The sequence below is a fragment of the Nannobrachium achirus genome, assembly GCF_963921795.1.
Source record: "Nannobrachium achirus genome assembly, chromosome: 13".
In the NCBI taxonomy this organism is placed as follows: domain Eukaryota; kingdom Metazoa; phylum Chordata; class Actinopteri; order Myctophiformes; family Myctophidae; genus Nannobrachium; species Nannobrachium achirus.
Window position 1 is genome coordinate 40,677,083 of NC_137833.1, and position 24,213 is coordinate 40,701,295.

General features: G+C 43.1%; 2 protein-coding genes across 2 annotated transcripts in view; one reads left to right on the top strand and one right to left on the bottom strand.

Moving 5' to 3' along the window:
* Positions 1-272: 272 nt before the first annotated feature.
* cryzl1 (crystallin, zeta (quinone reductase)-like 1) lies at positions 273-9,125 on the bottom strand. Its single transcript, XM_080739724.1, has 12 exons — positions 8,891-9,125; positions 8,166-8,243; positions 7,794-7,866; positions 7,406-7,450; positions 6,705-6,773; positions 6,202-6,335; positions 4,228-4,339; positions 3,020-3,118; positions 2,705-2,820; positions 2,298-2,403; positions 2,078-2,123; positions 273-606 (listed from the first exon to the last, which is right to left on the bottom strand). Exons 1-12 carry the CDS (start codon positions 8,957-8,959, stop codon positions 510-512), a joined length of 1,044 nt encoding a protein of 347 aa, XP_080595850.1. The 5' UTR covers positions 8,960-9,125; the 3' UTR covers positions 273-509.
* Positions 9,126-12,421: 3,296 nt separating this feature from the next.
* The window catches only part of itsn1 (intersectin 1 (SH3 domain protein)), a gene marked incomplete at its 3' end in the record, with an annotated part of 74,609 nt that continues 62,817 nt past the window's right edge, over positions 12,422-24,213 (top strand). The window contains 1 exon segment of the mRNA XM_080740540.1: positions 12,422-12,576.

A 24,213-nucleotide genomic window follows, 5' to 3' on the forward strand; every position in this document is an offset into this window, starting at 1 on the left:
TGCAGCGCCAACACAATTCCCTGTTGGCTTAACACTTGTGAATACAACCAAATGAACCAATGTGTTTGATGAAGCACCAAGCTCCAAACAGGTACTATTAACGTGAACTAGATAAATCGACAGATTTGAACCACTCTGTATCCCAAACTATCAATGTGGTTGTGTATTTGTTTGTTTTTACCCTGACAACAATGACTGAAGATGGTAGTCAGTTGGCAATTCTAACCTTGTAGTTGAGTTTTTTTTATTTATTAAAAAACAAACAGATGCAATTCAGTGTGGATTAGAGTTAAGAGGGGGGGGGGGGGGGGTGATTACTTCAAATTCAACATTTGGGTAAACAGATCTTTTCGTGGATTTTTATGTGGATATGGCTAATCAAATCAAAATTGTCAAAGAGTCCAAAGAATTCACATTAGTAACATTTTGTGACGTCCACAGGATTGGGCATGATTGGTAAGGGGTGCAGTGGTCTCGGAGACGAGTGGGATGTAGGCAGTGCAGTGCCGTCAGAGCTGAACAACAGCCGTCCTCTTTTGGCGAAGCTGGACCATCTCCATGGCAACCGTGGCTTCATATAGAGGGACCGGCTCCTCAGGCTGGGGTCTGGACAGAGAGAGAGGGAGACCAATTTGTCCTTCAACACAAACACCTGTATCCAGCTGGGGTTATTACTAAGGTGCCTCCCCAAACTAGGGTTTGTATCCACTCCCTATGTCACAATTATCTCTCGCTCTCTCTCACACACACACACCCCTACACACTTTCTGACTGCTTAGATTTGTTTTTATTAGGGCTGGGAATGCGCTTAAAATGTTTAATCTAATTAATTACAGGCTCTGTGATTAATTCATCGCAATTAATCACATTTTAATCGCACATCGATATTTGACCTGAGAAGCATTCTTTTTCAAGTAAAACACATTTTGTTATACAAGTGAATCAACAAGTGAGTTTTTTTAATCTAAATTTCGCATCCACTGGGCCAAGCAAAGCGCTCTGATCGGCTACTTCTCCCTTTGCGTTTGTTGTCTCTTCTTGGTTGGTGCATCGCTATGATTGGTATGCCCGAAACTGAAGGTTCTTTTCAAATCTTTTTTCAAATCTTTTTTATTAAAGGTACAATGTCACAATGAGGCAGGTACACACATAGTGATGGCACCCCAAATCACATTCCAATCACAATAATCATTGGTACAAAATAACACAAGATCTGAGGCGATCACGGTACGTACACATTCAGTTATAAGGAAGAGAAACCCTGCCCTTAAGAGATAATAAAAGAAAACATTTTTTCCCATATACCCAATTTAGTGTCAAGCCAATTCCCCCATCCCCATACTCTACGTTAGACCTATCCCTGCTAATCCCCACAGTAGTCATTGGGAGGGTAAAGACAACAACGGGTCTCCTCCGATACCCGATCCGTCATGCCACCATCTTCTTTTCACCTGACATTAAGGAGCTTCACCAGGGGGGCGTAACGCATGTGGAGGTACACGCTATCCTCCCCGGTTCGAAACTGAAGGTTCTGTGGTGCAAAAACTAAGTGCGATTAAAATGAGTTAATTTTTTTAATCGCGTTAATTTTCTGTAATTAATTAATCGCAATTAATCAGTTAAAGTCCCAGCCTTAGTTTTTATTACTTAGTGTTTTCTCAATGCTGTAAAGCTGGTTGTACAACATACGTATGTGTGGAAGGCATAGTTCTCTGTCTAGTATGACTATATTTGGATATTGGATAGTTTGGATAGAGGGATTTCTAAATCCCATCACATCACCATACAGTATAACCTAAGGCATACTGAGCAGCCTTTCTTTATTATCCCCTGCATATACAATTAAAGCCCTATCCGATTGGAATAACCTACTGTACCAAGTTCACTTATGTCTATTACCTCACTTAATGTGTATAAAGAATCTATTTTCACTCACCTTCAAACACTCTGTTAATGCTTCAAATTGTTAGACCTGAAATCAGCTCCCAAGTTTAATATACACCAGTTTTTCTACACTGCACTTGCCAGAAGTTTAGACTGGTGTGCAAATACATTGTGAACTTTGTGTTCGTCTTACCTGAGGATCCCAGCAGACAACTTCTCCACAATGTCCTTCAGGATGTCTATTACAATATTGTTAAGACTTATTTTGATGAAATGGTAATACTTATGTGGGCACAATGTGTGTGTACTGTATGTTATGAGTGAGAACATCAAAAGTTGGTGTGCTTGTGTATAGGACTGTGAGTAATAATAGTATGTGCAATGTGCATGCATTGGTTTTTAGAGTTGGATACGGAGGTATCGTCCTTGCTGAGCTGATGAAGCTGTCCAGATATCACCGTTGAGGAAAGACACAGAAGCTGACTTTAAGTAGAGTAGTCTGCTATCTGGAGGATCCAACTGAAGCACACAAACATAAAACACACATCCAACTTCATAACGACACTGATGAAAGACAGAAAGGATACAAGACTGCATTGTCTTCACTCTCCAGTGTGAAAGGCATGCGCTGCTGCAGTTATAGGGCTGCAACTATCAATTATTTTCTTAATGATTAGTCTATTGATTACTTTTTCGATGAATTGAATAACCGAGAAGCACTTTTTTGTTTACTTATAGCAGTATTTCTATATTGGGATATTGATAATTTTACGCAAGTAAAAACAAATCAGAGTGCTTCTTCCACCACTGTCATTAATACCTGCAGGTCTTGGTGTGATGTAACCCAGTGTCCCCCTACTCCCAGCACACTGATTATGTCATGTTTGTGTGGGAGAAGCTTCGTCTCGGCTGACTCATCTTCCTCATGGAGACGCACTGAACAAACCGGAATACAAGACAGAAATGTAACTTGTTAAGCCAGAGGTTAGTCAAGCTGTTTCACGTCTAAGCAAGGGTGTGACTGTGCTGTGATTTAGACTTTTTTTTCGCCCAGTGACACATATGTACAGTACATAATTAACGCACGCACGCGCGCGCACGCACACACACACAGTGCCTTTACTCTTTATTGTACCTCCAGAGTCTATGACCGTATCCACTCCCAGGCCTCCTGTCTCCTCCAGAGCGGTAGACAACAGGTCTGATGAGTCGTCGTAGACTGGAATCACCCTGGCTAAAAGACAGACACAACCTAGTATTATGGCTTGTGCTGGTGATGGGTGCCTTTGTACTCATATCGATACAAAACATTAAAACCATCATCTAATTCCAACTGCATATCAAATATCCTTAAAAAACAAACGTCGCTACTAGCCAACATAGAGCCTAGATATACTGTATATTATTGGACAAATATTTGTCAACTTTATTGCATTTATTTTTATATATTTTATAGTTATTTTCTAATGCAAAAAAAGTTTCAACATCCAACACAGACAACATTGTCATAATAGTTTTACTGTACACACTGATATCACTTTTGACTACAGTTAGAGATTGATACACAGCCACGTCCAAAAGCAACAAAGAAGTTAAGGCAAATATCACATTACTGCCATTTACTGTAGGTCCAGGTAAGCAATTAAAAGTGCTGTAAGTGAGATGTGAAAAACGTAAAGCTCTATATTCTGATAGCAATCATTGCTACAAAGTGTTTGTTCAGTAACAGCGGTCTCCCAGGTTCTCGAGCTCTTTAGAAAAACTGAAAATCAATTTCTAGCTGGGACACCAATTTCGTCCAACCAGAATAGAGAGCCCATTAATCAATTTCACTTATTTATTCTGTATCCTTTATGACTGACTGTATAAAATTGGTATCCCAACCTGGAAATTACTTTTCTGTTTACTAAATAAGCTAAAGACTGCTAGAGACTGGGAGAGCCCTGTTACTCAAAGTAGAGAATCGACTCTATAGCAACGATTACTATCATAATATATAGATATTTAACACTTTACCAACAAGAAATAATCACTTGCATGCACCCCCTTCAAGTTTAGAGGGACAGAAAGAATCATCTCACCTACTAGAGGTTCCTGAACGCCTGAGGAACAACGAAGGGTAAGGAAAATGAAACAAAAGATGAAGGGGAAAAAGAACAGGTGATGAAGTACCAGAGGGTAGAATGCAAAAGAGATAACAGCAAAGCATGAAAAGAGAGCAGAGACTGGAGAACAGTCTCCTCCATTTACAGTAACTGTCAGAACAGGCAATCCAATGAAGTTACGCTGAAAGCATTTTCATTACTTTAATTGAAACTGTGGACATGCTAATGCGGTACGGACCTATGCTGGGCCGCAGCTGCTCCAGGAATGTGTGCTGCTGTGGTGTGTGAGATGTGGCCAGGACCTTGACTCCATGGTAACACGCCAGCTGGATGCACAGCAGGCCAAAAGGCTGGGAAGGAAAGCCAAGGAGGGAGAGTTAAAAACACATCATGCAGACAAGCAAATCAATTCAAGGGGGACCATGTGCTTAATGTCAGACCTTCCCTGGGAAGAAAACAAGATACACATCTTCATCACTAGATAGGGGTGGGATGATAAGCGATATTATCGTTTATCGTGATAAAAAACACTCACAATAATCGTATTGTGGAGATTTAATTTATCGTGATATCCGTCCTCCGTCATGCACTGGGATCAATTCACCTTTTATTTGCCGAGCTGCATATCCGGTACCACTACCAGGGGTCCTCAATAGGCGGACCGCGGTCCATGTCCGGACCCAGGCGCACCTCCGTCCGGACCGAGGCACATTTCTGAGAAATCTCCGCACAGTTGTATCTGACGATCGGACTGACTGTGTGTGATTTGTGTTTGTGTGTGCGTGGGTGTGTATGTGCTCATTCGCTCAAACACATACACAGGCTCACAAGACACACCCCTACGCCAATTTGCAAGCCCACAAAGCGTAGCGGGTGCAACGTGCTGTGGGCTTGTAGATCAAAGGTTTTCCTTCCCTCCGAAGCAGCGCTCTCCATGCTGCTCCCCCCTCCCCTCCCCTCCCCTCTCCACACACTCATGCCGCTCGCTGCCTGAAAAAGTTGCTAAAACCTCTTGGAAACCATTGCTCCCACTGGATTAATAACTTAGAGATCTTCTACCTTTGGCTGTTCAATTGGAGAGGACAACAGCAACACATTAATATCCACGATGTAAGGCTCCAACTGCTTGCATTAGACGAGAAATGGTCGCGAAACTCGCGATGCGTGATCATGCGTCTTTAACATGTGTCGTCGCATATTATTGCCAGCTATCCTAGGCTGTGTTAGGTTAATAACTATGACTCGTTGACCCTGATTTGACTGGCCATTTGACATAGGCAACCAGCACACAGTCTGGCTTGTGCAGTACGTGTGTCAACTGAATGTCAAGTAATCCTCTCCCCCTCACGCTAAGTTTCACTTTATTTTCCATTCTGAACGACAAGCCTAATATTGCATTCATGCTCTTTAGTTTCCAATAATTAAACTATAAGCCAGTGTTTTATTGCTACACAATAAATGTAAATAATGTAGCCTACTCTACATGCATATTAAATAATTATCCATTCATCCATCCATCCATCTTCAACCGCTTATCCAGCATCGGGTAGCAGGGGTAACAGTTCCAACTGAGATTTCCAAAGTTCCAAATAATAATAATAATAATTAAAATAAACAATTCTAATGATTATAAAATAAACATACATACATACAGTACATACTGTATAAATGTATCCGCCTTATTTCGCCTTCGCCTTTTTTTTCGGACCCGGACCTGTTTCAAAAAAATATTTCTGGACCTTCAAGATTTGTATTTGAGGACCCCTGACTTAAACCGTCTATAATTGGTAAAACGTACTTATAACATACATACCGGTACTTGATACGTTTTTTTTTCTCCACTCTATCAAATGTCTTTGCCAAAAAATAGCCACGGCGCGTTGTGAGCTTGTAGATCGGCTATTTTTTGGCAATTGTTCTGCCCCAGGATAATAGATTTTGATTATCGCGATAATATCGTAAATTGCGATTTCTTTTGTCACCATAATCGTGATATGAAATTTTCATATCGTCCCATCCCTATCACTAGATACAAAGCTGGGTCTTATCTCTCACTCTCTTTCTCACACACACACACACACACACGCACGCACGCACGCACGCACCCACGCACACACACACACACACACACACACACACACACACACACACACACACACACACACACACACACACACACACACACGTCTTTAACCTTACTGTTTTTACATACACTGGCTCCATCCAGGATCAGGAGTGTGTGTCCGGCTGCCATGCGGGCGTGTGTGTGCAGTGCTGTGTAAGCTCGCACACTGTCCTGCAGTGCACCTGCCGCACACACCCAACCCAGCTTCTCTGGCTTCTGAACTGGAGAACAGACACATATTGAGGCACGCACGCACGCACGCACACACGCACACACACACACACACACACACACACACACACACACACACACACACACACACACAGTGTCAATGTCATCTACTAGCTTCTTACAAGGAAGAATTGATCCAAATACTTTTTCTTTACAGAAAGAAAAAGTTTTCTACAAAACCAACATCCCTATGACTCCCAACTTTTGATTGATTGATGTTTTTATTGAAGAAGAAAAAAAACATTATACATGAATATATTTGTACAAATTAGGTGATTTTGATTGATTGTGATCCTTTACTGTGGATGTTACCACGTGCTTCTCTCTAATGGCTGCAGAGAACTGTGTGTGCGCGTTACCCAGATAGTGTTCGTCGATATCAACGACATCGCAGAGTCCAGAGCAAGGGGCATCCAATGGCAGGATACCTGGAAATAAGATTAGAGTTTCATTCATTCATGCATACACAAACCATTAAACCAGTGGTCTTCAACAGGGGGTCCGGGACCCCTAGGGGTCCTCAGAGTTACTACAGGGGGTCCTCAAAATCTTTGTGTGATAGAAACCTTTTTCTATCCTTTTTTATATTAACCACTTGAAGCCTAGCATCCTTATTCTGAGAACTTTAACCAAAAATAGCAGATCTACAAGCTGTATATCGGCTATTTTCGGCAAAGAGGTTTGGTGTAGAGGGGAAAAAGAGTAGTCTAAATACAGAGTGAAATGTCAAGTATTGACGGTTCAAGTGGTTATGTATATGAAAACACAACATTTACATGAATCCAAAATAAACTAATGATTGTGCTGTCAAACGATGAAACTATGGAATCTATGAAGAGGTTGTGGGAGTCCCTGCTTCATCTCTCTCTCAACTAAGGGGTCCTTGGCCTGAAAACGTTAAAGACCCCTGCATTAAACAAAGAAAAAAACAACAGTGGCAAGCACACAGGATTGAAGGCTTTATTAGAAGTTTGCATAGGAAAATGTACAGATTCATGACGGTACAGTTCACTGGTACAAGGTCTACTAAAAGGAGATCCATGAAAAACACGCTTCTTACCTACAACCTCATCATCAGGCTGGAAGAAGGAAACGCTGGAGCCCACTGCAGGAAGACAGAAAGAATCCAACAGATGTAGTTTAAACAAAGATGGAGTCTTTGTTTAAACTACGATTTACCGTCTTCAAGTGTTTTCCTGTTAACTGCTTAAATCATCAAGACTAACTAAACTGGACCAGTTTACAGTTTAGGCATTTAGCAGACGCTTTTAATCCAAAGCGACTTACAATAAGCAGATAATACAGATAATAAACAAGATAACAGGACCGGAGTTGTCTCTCTACTTGGATGGCGTCTTTTTTCAGTCACAACAAATGTCTTTGCCAAAAATGTACCCCCAGATTTTCTGGAGTTCAAATGGTTAATGTGAGGAGGAAGAGAGTCAGACCTTTCAGGATCACCCCAACCACCTCTCTGCCGACAGGAACTACATCTCTGTTAATCCCCAGGTCACTTAGCAGCTAGAAACAGCAAGGAAATATAAATGCATTAGTACTGTATATAAGATAACTATGTTAAAAATCATTTTTTAATAAGGCCAACGCATAATGAAGCTTTTTAACTTCATACTGTAAGGCAGGCTTGAAGCTACTTTTGTATTACACAATAATATACCTACATAATTACACCATAGCAATTATCTGTTACGAGAACAAACGTGTCATTACTTATGTTGAACGGAGTACTGTACTAAATAGTAATGATGACAATATTACTATTTATTATTATGATTATTACGGTATTAAAATAACTGAATTACCTTGAAGTTTAGTGGACTGAGTCCACAGGCCTTGACCTGGACCCTGACCTGGTGGCTGTCTAACAACGCTGGAAGTGTCTGCAGAGACCCAGTGAAATGATATTCAGAGTCAGACGCACACACCTTCAGTTAAGACGGTGATTTTTCAGGGGTCTTCAACAGGGGGTTCTCAGAGTTACTACAGGGGGCCGCCAAATCTGTGTGTGTGTGTGTGTGTGTGTGTGTGTGTGTGTTTTATTTTTTACATTAACCACTTTTATAGCATTCCTATTCTGAGAGGAAGATTTGCGGAAAATAGTAGATCTAAAAGCTCTATACTATATTTTCAGCAGAGGTTTGGTGTAGAGTCAACAAGGAGCAAACCAAGTACAGACTGAGCCAATAATGGTCAAGTTTATTTTTAGTATGGTCTGAAAATACCTATAACTCTATGGAAAATACACATTAACGTGAATCCAGCATATTAATGGAAAATAAAACACGTGTCTGAAACTATCTATGAAATGTAGAGGGGGGGGGGTCCCTGTGCTTCATCTCTCACAGCTGAGGTATGAGGGGTCCTTGGCCTGAGAGATGTTGAAGACCCCTGGTAAAATAGTAATAACACTTGCATTACGCACGTTTTCAGACTTTATGACTAGACAATCATAGTTGACAACTTGACAGCACACACAGACAGCAGAATTATTAACACAGCATGCATGGACGCTATGGATACAACCCACCGTCTCCTGGATAATGAACTTTGTCTCAGCATCATTTCCTCCTGGTCTGCAGCAGTACAAGCCTTTCATGCTAACTGCTATAGCGATAGGGCTTTAAAACGTCGAGCCTAACTTGGCACTTGAAACACAAATCGTCTGCCGTGCTCTCGACCTTTCAGCAATGCTGTATGCTTTTATGTTTCTAATAATAATGGATTTAACTCGCCGTACCAAGCACAGCGAGCAAAGCAGCTAATCAATCAGCTGACTGTTGTGATGTCTTCTTCTTCGATCTGCCTTACTGTGGCTGAATGCGTCGAAATGTTTGCGTTATTGCCTACTACTGGTATTTGTGGATTACTGCATCTCAAAACAAAACAATGAGAAACTCATATTGTTGGTCATAAATAGATATATCAGACCGAAATTAAACCCTATAGTCTTAATCCCTGTCATCCATTTCTTAATACCCACATATTTTCAAATTAAATGATTTTCTTTATTAAACCTTATTCTGTTTAGAGATATTTTGGAAGATGCAATTCAATTTCAATTCAAAGGAGATTTATTGGCATGAGAAAACATATGCCATGATTGGCATGAGAAAACGGATGCCATATGAATGGAATGTTGGCAGAAAAATAGCTTTGGATAAAGACTATCATAGTTTTATCGAGTCTGACCTTTTTCGTATCATATGCAAATGTCAAAATCGGTAAAATACACCATCAACCCTGCTATAAATATACCTTCTAAAAGACGCCCAAACTAAACAGACATTTGTAGTAACATGTTCATCCTGTCCTGTTGTTAAAACTGTCATAATTCTTCATTCTCCACGGTCACCACACAGTAAAACAGGGACAGAGCTGACAGAGAGAGAACCCAACCTCTTAGGCCGCGCTCACACATGTGCGTCACGCATCATCATCTTATCGTATGAGAATGGCCACTGGGAGCGCCGTACTAATGCATTGTCAATGGAAGGTTGTTTGGTTTTTTGTCGTTGCCGTGTCTCTAGCTCAACCGCAGCCTGTACGCTCTTGAAGAGACACGGCAACGACAAAACACCAAACAACCTTGCATTGAGAATGCATTAGTACGGCGCTCCCAGTGGCCATCTATCTATCTATCTAGGTCGTCCTCAGACGAGCCCTCCATCGTTGTTTCCAGTCATCTCGGTTCTCCATACATCTGGCCAGCTCATTGGTGTTCTGTGTCCCTACGTCTTCCTTGAGTATGTCCACGTATGTTTTTGTGGGACGTCCTCGCGGCCGGTGCCCGTGTGTTGGCTCCCACAGTACCAATTTGCTGGCTGGAAGCTCCTGGTGTCTTTGGCAGTGTCCTGCTAGTCTCATTCTTCTGGTGGCAATTTTCTCGCTTACCTTTGGTATTCCCTCATACAGGCTCTCGTTTGTAACATGTGCACTCCTGTTGATGTTGAGTACTGCACGCAACATTCTAGTGTAGCACCCGTCTAGAGACTTCTGCAGGGTTGGCTTCAGGGTCCAGCATTCACTGCCATAGAGGAGAACAGACTCCACCGTTGCAAAGAAGAAGCTAAGTTTGATTTGGCGGGGGAGGTTAGAGTTCCATACACTGTTCATGCCGTTCAGGGCCCTCCAAGCGAGTGCCTTCCTTACTTTAAGGTCTTTCTCAGTTGAGTCGACCCATGCGCCCAGGTACTTGAAGTCCTTGACTTCCTTCAACACAGCTCCTTCTGTTGTTGTCAGAGGTGAGTGATCAGGTAGGTTATAGGTGATAACCTCAGTTTTCTTAGCGTTTAGCCTGAGACCAACTTTGGCACACTCTATCTCCACCCTGTTCAGGAGTTCTTGTGCTTGTTCCATGCTGTCGGAGAGCAGGCTGATGTCGTCCGCATAGTCCAGGTCTGTCAGAACTACTGCGGGATGCCGTCTTGACCTCCTTGGTGTTAGCGTGAAGCCAAGCTCTTGTTCCCGTCCCCCTATGGCTTTCCTGAGCGCATAATCTAGAACTATGATGAAGAGGTAGGGGGCTAGGGTGTCTCCTTGCATTACCCCAGCTCGGATGTCAAACACCTCACTGCTGCCATCTGGGGTCACCACTTTGGCCCTTGTTTTTGCGTACATGGTCTCGATAGCCCGGAGAATGTTGGGAGGGACATTGTAGGCCTCAAGGATCTTCACCATCTTGCTTCTGTGGATAGAATCAAAAGCCTTTTTGAAGTCAATGAAGCACAGTACAGCTGCTAGGTTGTTCTTTTTCACCTCCTCTATTAATCTCCTTAATGCCAGGATCTGTGCTACGGTTGTTCTCTCCTCTCGAAAACCATTTTGGTTCTCTCTCAGGTGAGGGTCGATGGCATGCCGTATCCTGTTCAGTATCATTCGGTTGAAGACCTTAGCAGTGATACATGTCAGGCTGATGCCTCTGTAGTAGTAGTAGCCATTCTCAGACGATAAGATGATGATGCGTGACGCAGATGTCTGTACGGCGCCTTAGGCGCCGTACAGACATCTGCGTCTTCAAGAGCGTACAGGCTGCGGTTGAGCTAGAGACACGGCAACGACAAAAAACCAAACAACCTTCCATTGACAATGCATTAGTACGGCGCCCGGCGCTCCCAGTGGCCATTCTCAGACGATAAGATGATGATGCGTGACGCACATGTGTGAGCGCGGCCTCAGCCTCACCCAATTTAACAATGTTAAAGGAACACTTGAGAGAGGCTTCACTCATGTTCACTGTGACATGAACACACTATGGCCTACCAATCACACCGAGTGTGAAGTGAGAAGTGCTATTTTATGAGTTAATTTCATCAAGAATCCCGCTGGCCAATCACAGCGCGTCCTGTGAAACTTGGCCAATGGGACCCTGGGCATAGAACAAACTTTGAGGCCAGATGTAGGCCATGTCTAGGCCAGATGTAGGCCACCACGCTTCAGTTAAGCCCCCGGACAGTTTTTCTCATACGTTTTTGACCGGAAAAAGACAGATGTTGGAGCTTTAATATGGAAACTGCACGTGATGGAGCACAAAAATGCTATACCAGTATTCTATTTCCACATAACAATTTTCCTTACAATTTAAATCACTTCTGATAAAGTCCATATTTTCATAGGACTATTTATTGAACGAATGATGTTTTGGTTGTTTCACCCGTGTGGGGGCAGACCTCCATTCAGAAACACCCCCACTTAGAAACATCCCCATTCAGAAATACCCCGAGGTTATGGTTAGGGTTTACGTTAGGTTTAGGTGACGCCTCCATTTAGAATAATGGAAGTCAATCTTCTGAATGGCAATGTTTCTGAATGGTTTCGTTTCTGAATGGAGATGTGTGTGTAACCCGCTAACCCCCTCGTGTCCCCTGGCCCTGTCCCCTCATCACTTGTCCTCTGGACTGGTCCTAATCCAAACAGACTGATACAGGCAAGAAAGAAGGCAAGGCAAACATGGAATCTCGCGACACTAATAGTAACCTCACCCAACCTTCCGCGAACTCTCGCGACAACAGGCTCCACCGTTACCCCATTTTCCAACTCTTCCTCTGTCGGTCGAGAGGGAATGATTTCGGCTCACGGGAGAGAATCACAGGAAAGCCAGGGATTTTTGGTGATAAAGAGGACATAGTTTGGGAGCGGAATCCTACCTTCCATGGTTTCATAAACACACAGCGGCGCGCCCTGTCAAACATCTAAGGATGGAAGTTGAACTATGAGGTAAGAACAGAATACAGACATGTTATGATGTGAAAGAATGTCCCCTGAGCTGAGCAGCAGGCAGGGCTAACAGTTTGGACGTTAGCTTCTAACTGGTTAGCTAGCTTGCCTTGCTGTGTAGGGCAGGCAACTAACATTCTGGTATTTGCATGGCTAGTAAATTATATTGGCGTGGGTAGCTACTAGTAGCCAGCCAGAGTGGGTTGTATCTGCATACTTTACATGGTTAGCTAATCGCGTTTAGCCTGTGCAAACATAGGCAGGGAGTGGGACTGCTACATAGCCAGGGGGCTAAATCACTGCATCAGCACTGCTGCTGCTGTTGAGCATTCGCGCTGATGCTAAGGTTGATTTATTTAGATACAAATATATGGTGGTAGCAGAACGGGGCTTAGATTTTGTCATCTTAATATTGAAGAATTGTCAAAAGTTATGCATCATCACAGCGGACACTACTATATGTCTTGACAAGTCAACGTCAACATCTGTCTCACTGTCTCACGAATAACTGTCTTCCAGCAGTGTACCATGAGGTTGGTAAAGAGAATACAGCTGGATAATTCAGTGAAGCATTCCTGTAACTTGCTGTAAGAAATATAATTCATTGCTATTTAAACGTAATGAGTCCTTCCAGTTACAACGATGCTTTTACCAGCGCGATTTGCACTCTCACTGGTCAGACCATCTACCGCTGCCTGTCAGAGATTACACGCACATCATGGCCTGAGATCTGATCTCTATGGGAATACCGTTATCTCTCATGTCATGTGCAACACCCCCTAATGTAATTTAACTAGTTTATGTGTAGCCCCATAACCTTAATGTGTTTAGGCTAGCTAGCCCTTTAAAAAGGCCAGGGGTGACGGGTCAGCACTGTCAAATCATGTCCAGTGCTCCCCCTGGGATGGGATCTGGAAGGGTGCAGCAGGCCAGGGGTATTTGTGGTGCTATCATGGGACTCAAGGTCATGATTCTCCTGACCAGTCACGGTGTCAGTGACCAGTGTACTTGTGAGGAAAATAAAGGTGGAGATATTATATTAATAAGTGAGGGAAAGAGAAAGGGGCAGATCAGAGTGGGGTTGACAAGAGAATGACGACAGAACTCCTGGCTGTCATCTCACACAGGTCACCATACTTTCACAACTCTGTGATACATTTGTGTGTGGACACAGTGTTTAAAGGTGTGTGTGTGGTACGTGTATTTGTGTGTGAGTAAAAAGGAGGCCGTGGGGATCGGTAGCGGGTGTGTGTTGTTGGATGGAAAAGTGTGAGTGTGTGACAAGATTGTGGAGTGTTAGAATGCTGATGAAACGCCACTGTAGTTATTAATAATCACGCTGCCATCGCAGCCCTACTGTCCGTCCGCCACACAAGAACACCCACTAACATTTCAGAAGCTAGTGCAAGCTTCTATGTATTAACACAGGCTCAAGGAGGAAGCTATAGTGACACTCACTTCTGGAATGTACTTCAGACAGGATCAATAAAGTATCTACAGTATGCATCCACCCTTGGATGGATAGGTTTGGTAGATACACACTGAACTTTCCATTCCATATATCAGGTGAAGCCTGAGGAATGAAAACCGTTTTGAATGTAGAGGTTTTCTTTGGACAGCACAGCAGGGCAGTCTTCCCCCTGCTCCTTTTCATTTGTGGAACATGAAAGAATGAAAAACAATGAGGTCTATTGGGTTGGGATCCTTGAGGATTTGAACAATTCTGATTCCTGGTTGGTTCCAAATGTAGTACTAGTAGTAGGTAGTGCATCAGACATGGGTAATACAGGCACCACAACTATTCAGTGGGGAAACAGTAACTGGAGGGGGCGGTGGCAGCGGAGCAGTAGGACAGTGGGGGGGAGTGGCAGACCGTTAGATGGAGAGAGAGTCTGATCCCTAATCTGTATCATGTTTTGTGCGTTTTGTGTATGTGTGTCTTTGTTTGTGTACCGCATGTGTGTTTGTGTTTATGGTATGTGTATTTTAGGGGCTTATAGACATGCATCTGCCACAGGCCTTTAAAAAGGGCTGACACTCGCTCTAATTATACTGACTAATCCCCTCCCCCCCACGCTCACTCACTAATCAAGCCTACATACAATAACAGTACAGTATGTAAACAGTACAGTAAACACTTCCTTACCCCTTCCTAGAACTACAAAACCTGGGATGAGTGAGACATGTGCTGTAGGTAACATTTAGATGCAACACAAATAAAGTCCTTTCATTTATTTTATCCATTATTTATTGATGATTGAGATTTATTGATATGATATTACATTTATTTATACATTTATTTATATTTATTGATTGACTATGTGTTAATCCATTCCTGTTTTGTTTCTCCCAGGGATCAGATGATGTTTATCTTCTTATCTTATAAACAAATAAACTGGCTTTTTTCAAACAAGCCTTGTGAATGCACACTGTACTTTGTAGTTGTACGCTGTAGACTAGGAGGTCACACTCCAAAATTGAATCTCTGCATGCATGAGGGAATCCCAGAGAGGAATCGCAGCGATCAAATCTTATCAACGTCTGTCCCTCTTTTGTCACCAGTGTATCCATGTCTGACAGTAACGCAGACATACGCAGTAAAATCTTCAGTCGTCATTTAACTCAGAGAGAGTGTAAACATGGGCCCAAATCTCCCTACAGGACCATTGTATTATCCCATGTGTTAATACTGTCCCTCATCACTCAGACACTCACTGCTGCTCAAGTGCAAGAGTTGGCTCAATGTTGAGCACCATCACTCACATTTTGATTGGTGCTCCTGATTTTGACATTTTGAAATTGCCAGTGTCGTTGGCCCCCAAGTAAAATGGCTAATTGAATTTAAACTGTGGACTCTTTTCTTAGATGTAGGCTGACATACAGTATGATCAGCAGCAATAGGAGTACAGTAACTGTTATACGCAGGCGGTCTGTGAAGCAACAAAGTATATCAAGCCCTTTAGTCTGTCTGTCTGTGTGTGTGTGTGTGTGTGTGTGTGTGTGTGGGCTTTGTTTCTGTGACCTAGTTAAGCTGGTTACTTTGTCCCCCCACTCTGATGAACACACACACACACACACACACACACACACACACACACACACACACACACACACACACACACACACACACACACACACACACACACACAGAGAGACAGTCTTCAGAGTGCTATGATCAAAGAGTTAGTTCTGAGTGTGTATGAAAGTATCTACGTCAGACACCAGGGTGTAGATAGTGTGTCAGTGCAGTGCAGTGAGGCCAGGGGACGGTGATTCACGTTGACACACACCCTAACCGAGAGTCCTGCTCTGCTGTGCTCATGATCAGATTATTGATGTTGATATTATTGCAGTGTGTGTGGTGGTCATAGAGATAAGGGGTTAAGGCATGTCTGGATCTGATTAACATAACACTGAAGATGTCATAGGCTGAGGATGTTGTTGATGGTGTTCCTGTGTGTTTTGTGGTATGTGCGTTCCCGAAACTATCTGGCAGAAGGAATAGCTATTTCAAGTAATTTGTATTTATAATTTTATTTTAATTTATGTTAAAGGACAACTTCACCCATTTTCAACCTAACTTCATATAATTGGTTCTCACTAAATGCTCATGATTATAATGGTACTATTCTTTTTTCCTATTTTGTCTGTCTCAGAGGAGGGCTGTGGACGGTTCAGAAACCCGCCTACCATTAAGTAACATAGTTATTTTGTTATTTTTTTCCCAAACAAGATTTAAATGATTTTTTCTTACTCTCTAAGACAAGAACAATGTCTTCCATTATAGCATGCTAACTTTCCAGGAATAGAACGCCTGAAGTTTCTTTTAGCTTGGATGATGTCGCTGCTAGGCGTGCGGGTTCCTGAACTGTCCACTCCAAAGCCCTCTTTACTCATTTGAGACTGTTAGAAGGAAGTTGTTGGATGTGACTCATGTCATGTCATCATCATTAAACAGCAAATGAGTTTGTTTGTGTTAAATTACCACCACTATGGTGCTCATTACACAGTTTACAATGTTTGTCTTGGTTTGCATATTAACCTTTAGCATTCTTCTTCTCCCTCTCTCCCTATCCCTCTCCCTCTCTGTGTGTCATGCATGGTAGGCCTACATGAGCAAAAAACTAAAAGGGGGTAGTCTATGTCATGGTATGGTGGTATTGGATGCATGTGCCATTAAACCGTAAATCCTCACAAGCTAATTTGAGTTTTTGTTAAATTACCATTATGGAGCTTACAATTTTTAGTCTTTGTATATTAACATTTAAAATGTAAGCCTACCCAACTTGTACAGGTGCAGTTTGACTTCAGAGTTAGTAACTTCGAAATGATGTACACAAATCTTTCCATTCGAAAGCACATACATTATAGCAACCTTTTCTCAGCTTAAGTACCATGCATAGTAGTACATAAGGACTGCGGGAATACACAAGAAACGGAGGGTGATAGAGATGTCTGTTTGATCCGTTTCATGTAAGGTCTTTCTCCCAGTCCGTAATTGTCCGTATGATTTAGGTCCGTACACAGACCTTTACGTACAGCTCCCAAATGAACGTACAAGATTTGTCCATAGCAAGAAGTACCCACGGCCACCGTTGTCAACTGTAGGGGCAGTCTCTATGACAGCGGGTAATTCTAAAACTATAGGTCCCAATAGAAATAGATTTTATCAAGAAACGGGGGAAAAAGGAACGTTGTTGCAACCACGTGAAGAGGACGCCTCGACTCCTCTCTCACACACACACACACACACACACACACGCACACACACTCACACACCGCCTCTCCTCCAACAGCGAGACCAGTGCACTGCACTCAGTCAGTGCAGCAACAACATGACACAAGACATACAGCGAGGCACACAAGAAGAGCTGATTTAGCTCAGCTCATTTACTTGGGAATTATGTTCAATATGAGCGGGTGTGTTTTGTTATAATTACTGGGTCTGGATCCATGTGGTTAAATCTGTACCCTTGTGGAGTTACATTAGACCGCGATGTAACGTTGCCGACAGACAGCAGAGAACCAGTCCAAAAAGCAACAACACATTAATCGTTAATCACAATTTGTGTGACAATTATTTGTCATGTAAAATGTCATAATCGCCCCATTACTGGCCTGGACTCCCAAGTGAGAAAGTGTGTCTTGGTGTGACTGAACTTGAAGCAGCAGGGTGTCACTGAGATAGAACCTGTCCCTATCTTCACTTCTTCAGTCACATAAAGGTTAACAGTTATCTTCTGTTCACAGCTGACGTCTAGCTTATGTGGTTTTTACCAACAATAGCTGGTGAAATGGCCTACAGACCAAAATGTTTGTTTCCTTGCTGGATTGGCTGCTAGCTGGAAACTTATTGTTGCCACAAGATTGAATGTTTTCATTTTTGTTTAGTTTTTTGTTGGATCAAGTTAGCGATCTTTGGTATTATTCAACAGCCTGTGACAATCTATTTTTCAATGTGCATGGCTGTGTTTATCTGGGTTCTTGTCAATGAATGTGAGCCTGAGGGTATTACAACTTTAGTTTGTTGGAGTGAAATCAACTCTTGCCATTGAAAACCTGCTGTCATTGTTGATGGTAATGCAATACTTATCAATTATCAATTCATTTACATAAAGATGAGGAGAGGAACTTTGATTGAATCAGTCCAGATCTGATTCAGCCATTGATGGTAAATGGTTTGCGGATTGTCCACACAATGGTAGTGTAAATACATATTTGTGCAACTGCAATTTGCTTTCTGGTTGACTGAACAGGCAAGTGGGTTTATCATTTGTCACCTGATTGCATAAAGTATGTCTTTCATACAAACATTCAGTAATATTAACAGGATTAATCCCTTGTTTATTCTATGACCTTCAAGTGTAAATAAAATCAACTAAACACAAAATGGAGTTAAAAGAAATCCTAGTTTTAGAATGTCCCCTTTTGTTCATTGGGTCAGTAACAAAAGAAGGAAGTGAGTGAGATCTGGTAATGGAGATGCGTTCAGTAGTTTTGAGATGTACCCTGTTCTGTACTGAAAGTTCTTGAAAGGGGTGAAATAATAGTCCAAGAAAAACGTTCAAGACAAAGTTTACTTAATTGCTCTGGTAGGTTGCATACAAACAAAGAAAAAGATACAAATCGTCTTTTGGGTTACAGCAGCGTTCTGTGTCGCTGGTCAGCTCTTGCACAATATAACAACAACACCGTGGAAGCGGAAGTATAGTTTTTTCCCGGCTAATTCAGGTTGTCACATGACACACTGTTAAACTAAAACGTAACTTCCTGTTGTTCTCTTCAGAGTAAAACGTCTAAGTGGTTCCAAGTAAAACACAATATAAATTGCAACAAATACAATAAACACGCATGCATTGACTGTGTTTTTAACTGTAAATAGCATTTCTTTTTAACTGTTTACTATTTATTAACTCAATGTTTTATCACAAATGAAATTATACTTTTTAACCACAAATCAAATATGATTATGAAATAAATCACAACATTCTCCCGCCCGATGAACAATAGTTCATCACTACTAGTCCATGCCTGAATAAAGTCAAGTTATTTCCAAAGGATATAGCAGTTGCACAGGTCTTCTCAATAATGTCCCTGTGGGAGTACGGACTATGCATGAGCGCGTTAGTCCATCTCGCCCTGGAAACAGTTCTTCAATCCTGCCTGTTTTCCAGGTTTGTCGAGGCATCTTGTCCTCTCCAATCAGCACGATGTCTCCCACTTTGAGCTCAGTGGGTTTGGGGGTGTCACACTTGTGTGCTGATTTCAGATCCAGTAGATAGTCCTTGCGCCAGCGGGTCCAGAAGGTGTTCAAAAGTCTCTGGCGATACTTCCATCTGCGTCCCATGTTCTCTCTGCTCAGGTTGGCTGACTGAGTTTCTGGAATCATGGTCTTTGGTGGCAGGGAAGTCAGTCTTACTCTTTTCCCGACCAGGAAATGAGCGGGTGTCAGGGGGCTGGGCTCATCAGCATCGTTGTTCACATACGAGAGTGGCCTAGAATTCAGCACAGCCTCCACTTCTGCGAGAGTGGTGGTCAGCTCCTCAAAGTTCAGTGAGGCCTTTCCTAGGACAGTTTTTAAGCAGGTTTTCACTGACCTCACAAGTCTTTCCCAGAAGCCGCCCCACCAAGCTGCTCTCTCAGCAATAAACTTCCAGGAGATTCCCTTTTCGGTAAAGAACGCTGTGAGCTCAGGTTCCTTGAACGATTTCCACAGCTCCTTTAGATCTTGATCTGCTCTTTTAAAGGTCTTGGCATTGTCCGAATAAATGACCTTACATAGCCCTCGTCTTGCAATGCATCTCTTCAAGGCTAAGAGAAAGTTCTCTGTGGACATGTCTGACACAAGCTCTAAATGCACTGCCCTGGTGACAGCACATGTGAACAGTGCAATGTATGCCTTCTTTGTCTGACTGTTTGACTTGACATACAGCGGGCCTGCGAAATCAATGCCCATGACTTCAAAAGGTGGGGATTCTGTAATCCTGTCTTTCGGTAGGGGGGCAGTAACTTGCTGAGCTGGTTTCACTTTCAGTCTTTTACAGATGTGGCAGCGTGCTACAATCTGCTTAACCAGCTGTCTGCTTCTCAGTATCCAGTAGGTCTCCCTTATCTGCACTAGAGTATCCCTGACCCCAGAATGCATCACCTTTTCATGGTAGTTTTGAACTAAGAGCTCAGTGTATCTGTGTTTTGGGGGTAGCACCCATGGGTGCTGTTCTCTGAAACTGAACTCTGACTGCTGCAGCCTTCCTCCTACACTAATAAGGCTGTTCTCGTCCAGGAATGGCTTCAAGTCTTTGATTTTTGAGCCTTTGTCAATGTCTTGTCCTGATTTCAGCTGATTCAATTCTTGGCTGAAAACTTCCTCTTGTGTCACTTTTACCCAGTACATTTCAGCTGCAGTGAGCTCCTCTGCAGTGAGCTCTCCGTGGGTCTTTTGGCTTGTGCGGGCATTGTTTACAAACCTCTTCACCCATGCAGTTATTCTGAACACTGTTCTCAGTCTACTGTACTTGTCAAGGTCTAACAGTGGTTCAGCTGGGTCAGTGCTAGTGAACTGTACAGCTACTGTGAACTTAGTCCTAAGCTCAACATTTGCATCTTCAGCAATACAGTCCTCCTCGGTTGTGTCTGTGGGTTCAGTTGACAGTGTGGCAGAAGGTCCGTTCCACCACAGCTCACTTTGGATGAGATTGTCAACGCTCTGACCTCTGGTGGGTAGGTCAGCAGGATTGTTTTTGCCACTGATATGTGACCATGACTCTGGGTTTGTCAGACTTTGGATTTCAGTCACTCTATTTTCCACAAATGGCTTCCATTTCTGTGCTGTGCTGCGTATCCAGTGGAAAGTGATCATTGAGTCTGTCCACATCTTGAGCTGATTCTTTTCCATGTTTAGGGACTTCAGCAGATTGTTTCCCAACCTGGCTCCAATTAACGCTCCCATCAGCTCTAAGCGTGGCAAGGTTAGTTTCTTTAGAGGGGCGACTCTCGACTTTGATGCCACAAAGCTTGTCACAATTTCCCCGTCTTGGTTCTTTCCTTGCATGTACGCAACAGCACTGTAAGCCTTTTCACTAGCATCACAGTATACGTGTAGTTCTAGTGACTGCATGTCGAGTTGGATTTCAATGTGATACCACCTGGGGATGGCCACAAGGTGGAGTCGGGGCAGTTCAGAGCACCACTGGTTCCATTCTTTAGTCAAGTCTGGGGGCAACTGGTCATCCCAACCAATTCCCCTCTCCCATAGTTGTTGGAACAGGTGCTTCACCCTAATGGTGAATGGAGTGAGGAACCCAATAGGGTCAAAGATACGAGCTGAGGTTTGCAGCACGCTTCTCTTTGTGTTTTGTCTGTCTTTCAAAATGTCCAATAGTCCATTTAAATCAAACACAAAGTGGTCTTTCTCAGGTTTCCATACTAAGCCTAGCACTTCTGAGTACATTTCCACAAGTGACAGGTTCTGTTGCTTGTTCAAATCCATTCTCTGCCCATTTTGCTTTGAGATCTGGTGAGTTTGTTGTCCATTTGCACAGGTTCATTCCAGCATCAGATAGAATGTTCTTTGCTCCCTTTGTGACTGAGTAGGCCTCGTCCACGTCACATGTACTTGCTATCAGGTCGTCAACGTACAAGGACTCGTTTAGTGCCTTCACTGCTTTTGGTTGGGCTGCTTCGTACTGTTGGATGTGTTTCCTAATAGTGGCAGCTAGGAGGAAAGGGCTCGGTGAAACACCAAATACCACTCTACTCATTCTCATAATGCGCAGCTCATTGTCACAGTCCTTAGTGGGGGGCCCATGTAGCCACAGGAACCTGACTGAATCCTTGTCTTTTTCTGCTAGGGCTATCTGCAAGAAAGCTTTGGTGATGTCTGCAGTGAAAGCTATCTTGTGCAGTCTGAATTTGATTAGCACATCTAACAGATCAGGGTTTAGGTTTGGCCCAGTTAACAGACAGTCATTGAGTGAGGGGCTTCCGGTCTCGTGTGATGAGGCATCAAACACTACTCTCAGTTTAGTCGTCGCTTTCTCCTCCCGGAGTACAGCATGATGAGGTAAGTAATATTTCACAGTCTCTGTTGACTCTGCTGCTGAGTCATTCTGGGGAACATCCTCACATATTCCCTGCTGTAGATAATCCTCCATCACATTGTTGTACCTTGTGTACAGCATAGCATCAGTGCTCAGCTTCCTCTTCAGGCTTTCAAACCTTTTCTTTGCAACTCTGAAGTTGTCTGGTAGAGGGGGGCTGTCATTTCGCCATGGTAACTCTACTTGGTAGCGACCATCAATGAATGTTACTGTCTGCTCAAAGCTCTGAAGAGCTTCTGTATCTGCTGGGCTTTCAACTTTGTGATTTACAATGCCCAGTGATTCTATTTCCCAAAAAGCATGCAACTGTTTTGAGATCTGTGTGTCCTCATCTAGGCTAATGTGCATGCAGGTTGTGTCTGTCACACTAGACATTGGGACTGGACCTTGTACAGTCCATCCGAAGGTGCTTTCTAAGCCCACTAGTGACTCTGTTAGCCTTTCTACTTTGCCAGTCATTACTTGCCAGTAAAAGTCAGCTCCAATTAAAACTAACAGCTCTGGGTCCTCAGCACCATCTAACTGGAAATCTGCCAGCTGCAGACCTCTCCTCTTGAATTCTCCTCTGATGTGCTCTCCAGGCACTTTCATTACAGCAGTGCACACTTGGGGGGTCTCAACTGCTGCAATTTCAATTCTTTGCTGTGTATTCCACACATTCTCTAGCACTACTTTGACAATGTTGCGCTTGGTTGTCATGGGGCCAGCAGATCCAAAGGTGTGGAGGTTCAATGTCTCTTGCTTTAATACTGGCAGTTTCAGTGTCTTCACCAGGTTCTCATGCACAAAGCTTCTTTGACTGCCTCCATCTAATAGGCAACGCACAATTTTTCTCCCTGCTGGGCCTTCTGTCCAGGCTTTAACTGTCTGAAGTAGCACTGTGTTGGGTTCATTAGGTTTTGGTTTCATTGTGCTAGACACAGAAGAAACCACAGCATCTGTACTGGTGCTGTTCACATCTGGCTGCATTTCTTTTGGATCACAGACAGACTGGTGGTGTCTGCGACCACACAAGGCACAGGAGACACCTTTAACCTTGCAGAATTTGGCTATGTGTTTTTGGCCTAGGCACACAAAGCATCTTCCCATTTTTCTCAATTTTTCCTTTCGAGCAGTCACTGAATTGTCTGGGCAGTTTTCTGGCTTATGACTTGGACTGTCACAATACACACAGGTCTGGGGGGCATTACTAGCTGTGTGCAATGCAGCTGCTGAGGGCATAGTCCATGTTTTAGCTTTATTCTCACTGGATGGCACTGATTTTGTGAATGGTCTGTTACTTTGGGAATTGTCCTTTTGTGAGCTGCCTGATCTGGTCAGTTGTAGTGCTCTTTCTCTACTTTGCACTTCGTTTTGCAGGAATTTAATTAGCTCAGGCACTTTCCATTCACCATCAGTGTCCAATGTGCGTGTGTAGCCTAATGCCAGGTCATCTGGTATCAACTGTAATAATACAGGGCATAGCAGGCTGCCATATGTGTCACTGTGAACACCTAGAGACTCTAAACTGCGAATCTGTATTTCACATTCATCATAAAGAAATCTCAGTGCTGCTATATCTGAGGATCTTTTCACAGGTGTCAAGGTTAGCAGTTTTGACATGTGTGCACTGACCACGATGTCCTTTCTTCCAAATCTGTTCTTGAGCAAGTCAATTGCGTTATCATAATTGCTGTCAGTCAATGTGAGACCTGCTACAGCCTTTGCTGCTGCTCCAATTAGGTAGGATTTCAGGTATGCGAACTTTTCCTTCTTACACAGCGCATCATTTGAATGGATAGCAGTGTCATATTGACTCCAGAATTCTTGCCACTGGCTTATTTCTCCATTAAACCTTTCAATCACTAATCTGGGCAGTTTAACAGTCTGTCTAGCCAGGGAATTGTCAGAGCCTGTACTTCGAGCACTAGTGCGTCTACTCACAAGCTCCTCCTGGGCACCGGGTCTTTTCTCGAGCAGCATGCTTGCCCGTGTTTTCCACGTAATAATGCGGTCCTGATATTCCACCGTGGTTTCGATTTCGACGTCCATTTCGTCC

Excerpts from the sequence above, each read along its gene's own strand:
- cryzl1 (XM_080739724.1), bottom strand. The coding sequence starts at position 8,959 with ATGAAAGGCTTGTACTGCTGCAGACCAGGAGGAAATGATGCTGAGACA. Across the intron at positions 2,404-2,704 it reads CATCACACCAAGACCTGCAG|TTGGATCCTCCAGATAGCAG; the intron begins GTATTAATGACA and ends TGTGTGCTTCAG. Across the intron at positions 607-2,077 it reads TTGTCTGCTGGGATCCTCAG|ACCCCAGCCTGAGGAGCCGG; the intron begins GTAAGACGAACA and ends CTCTCTGTCCAG.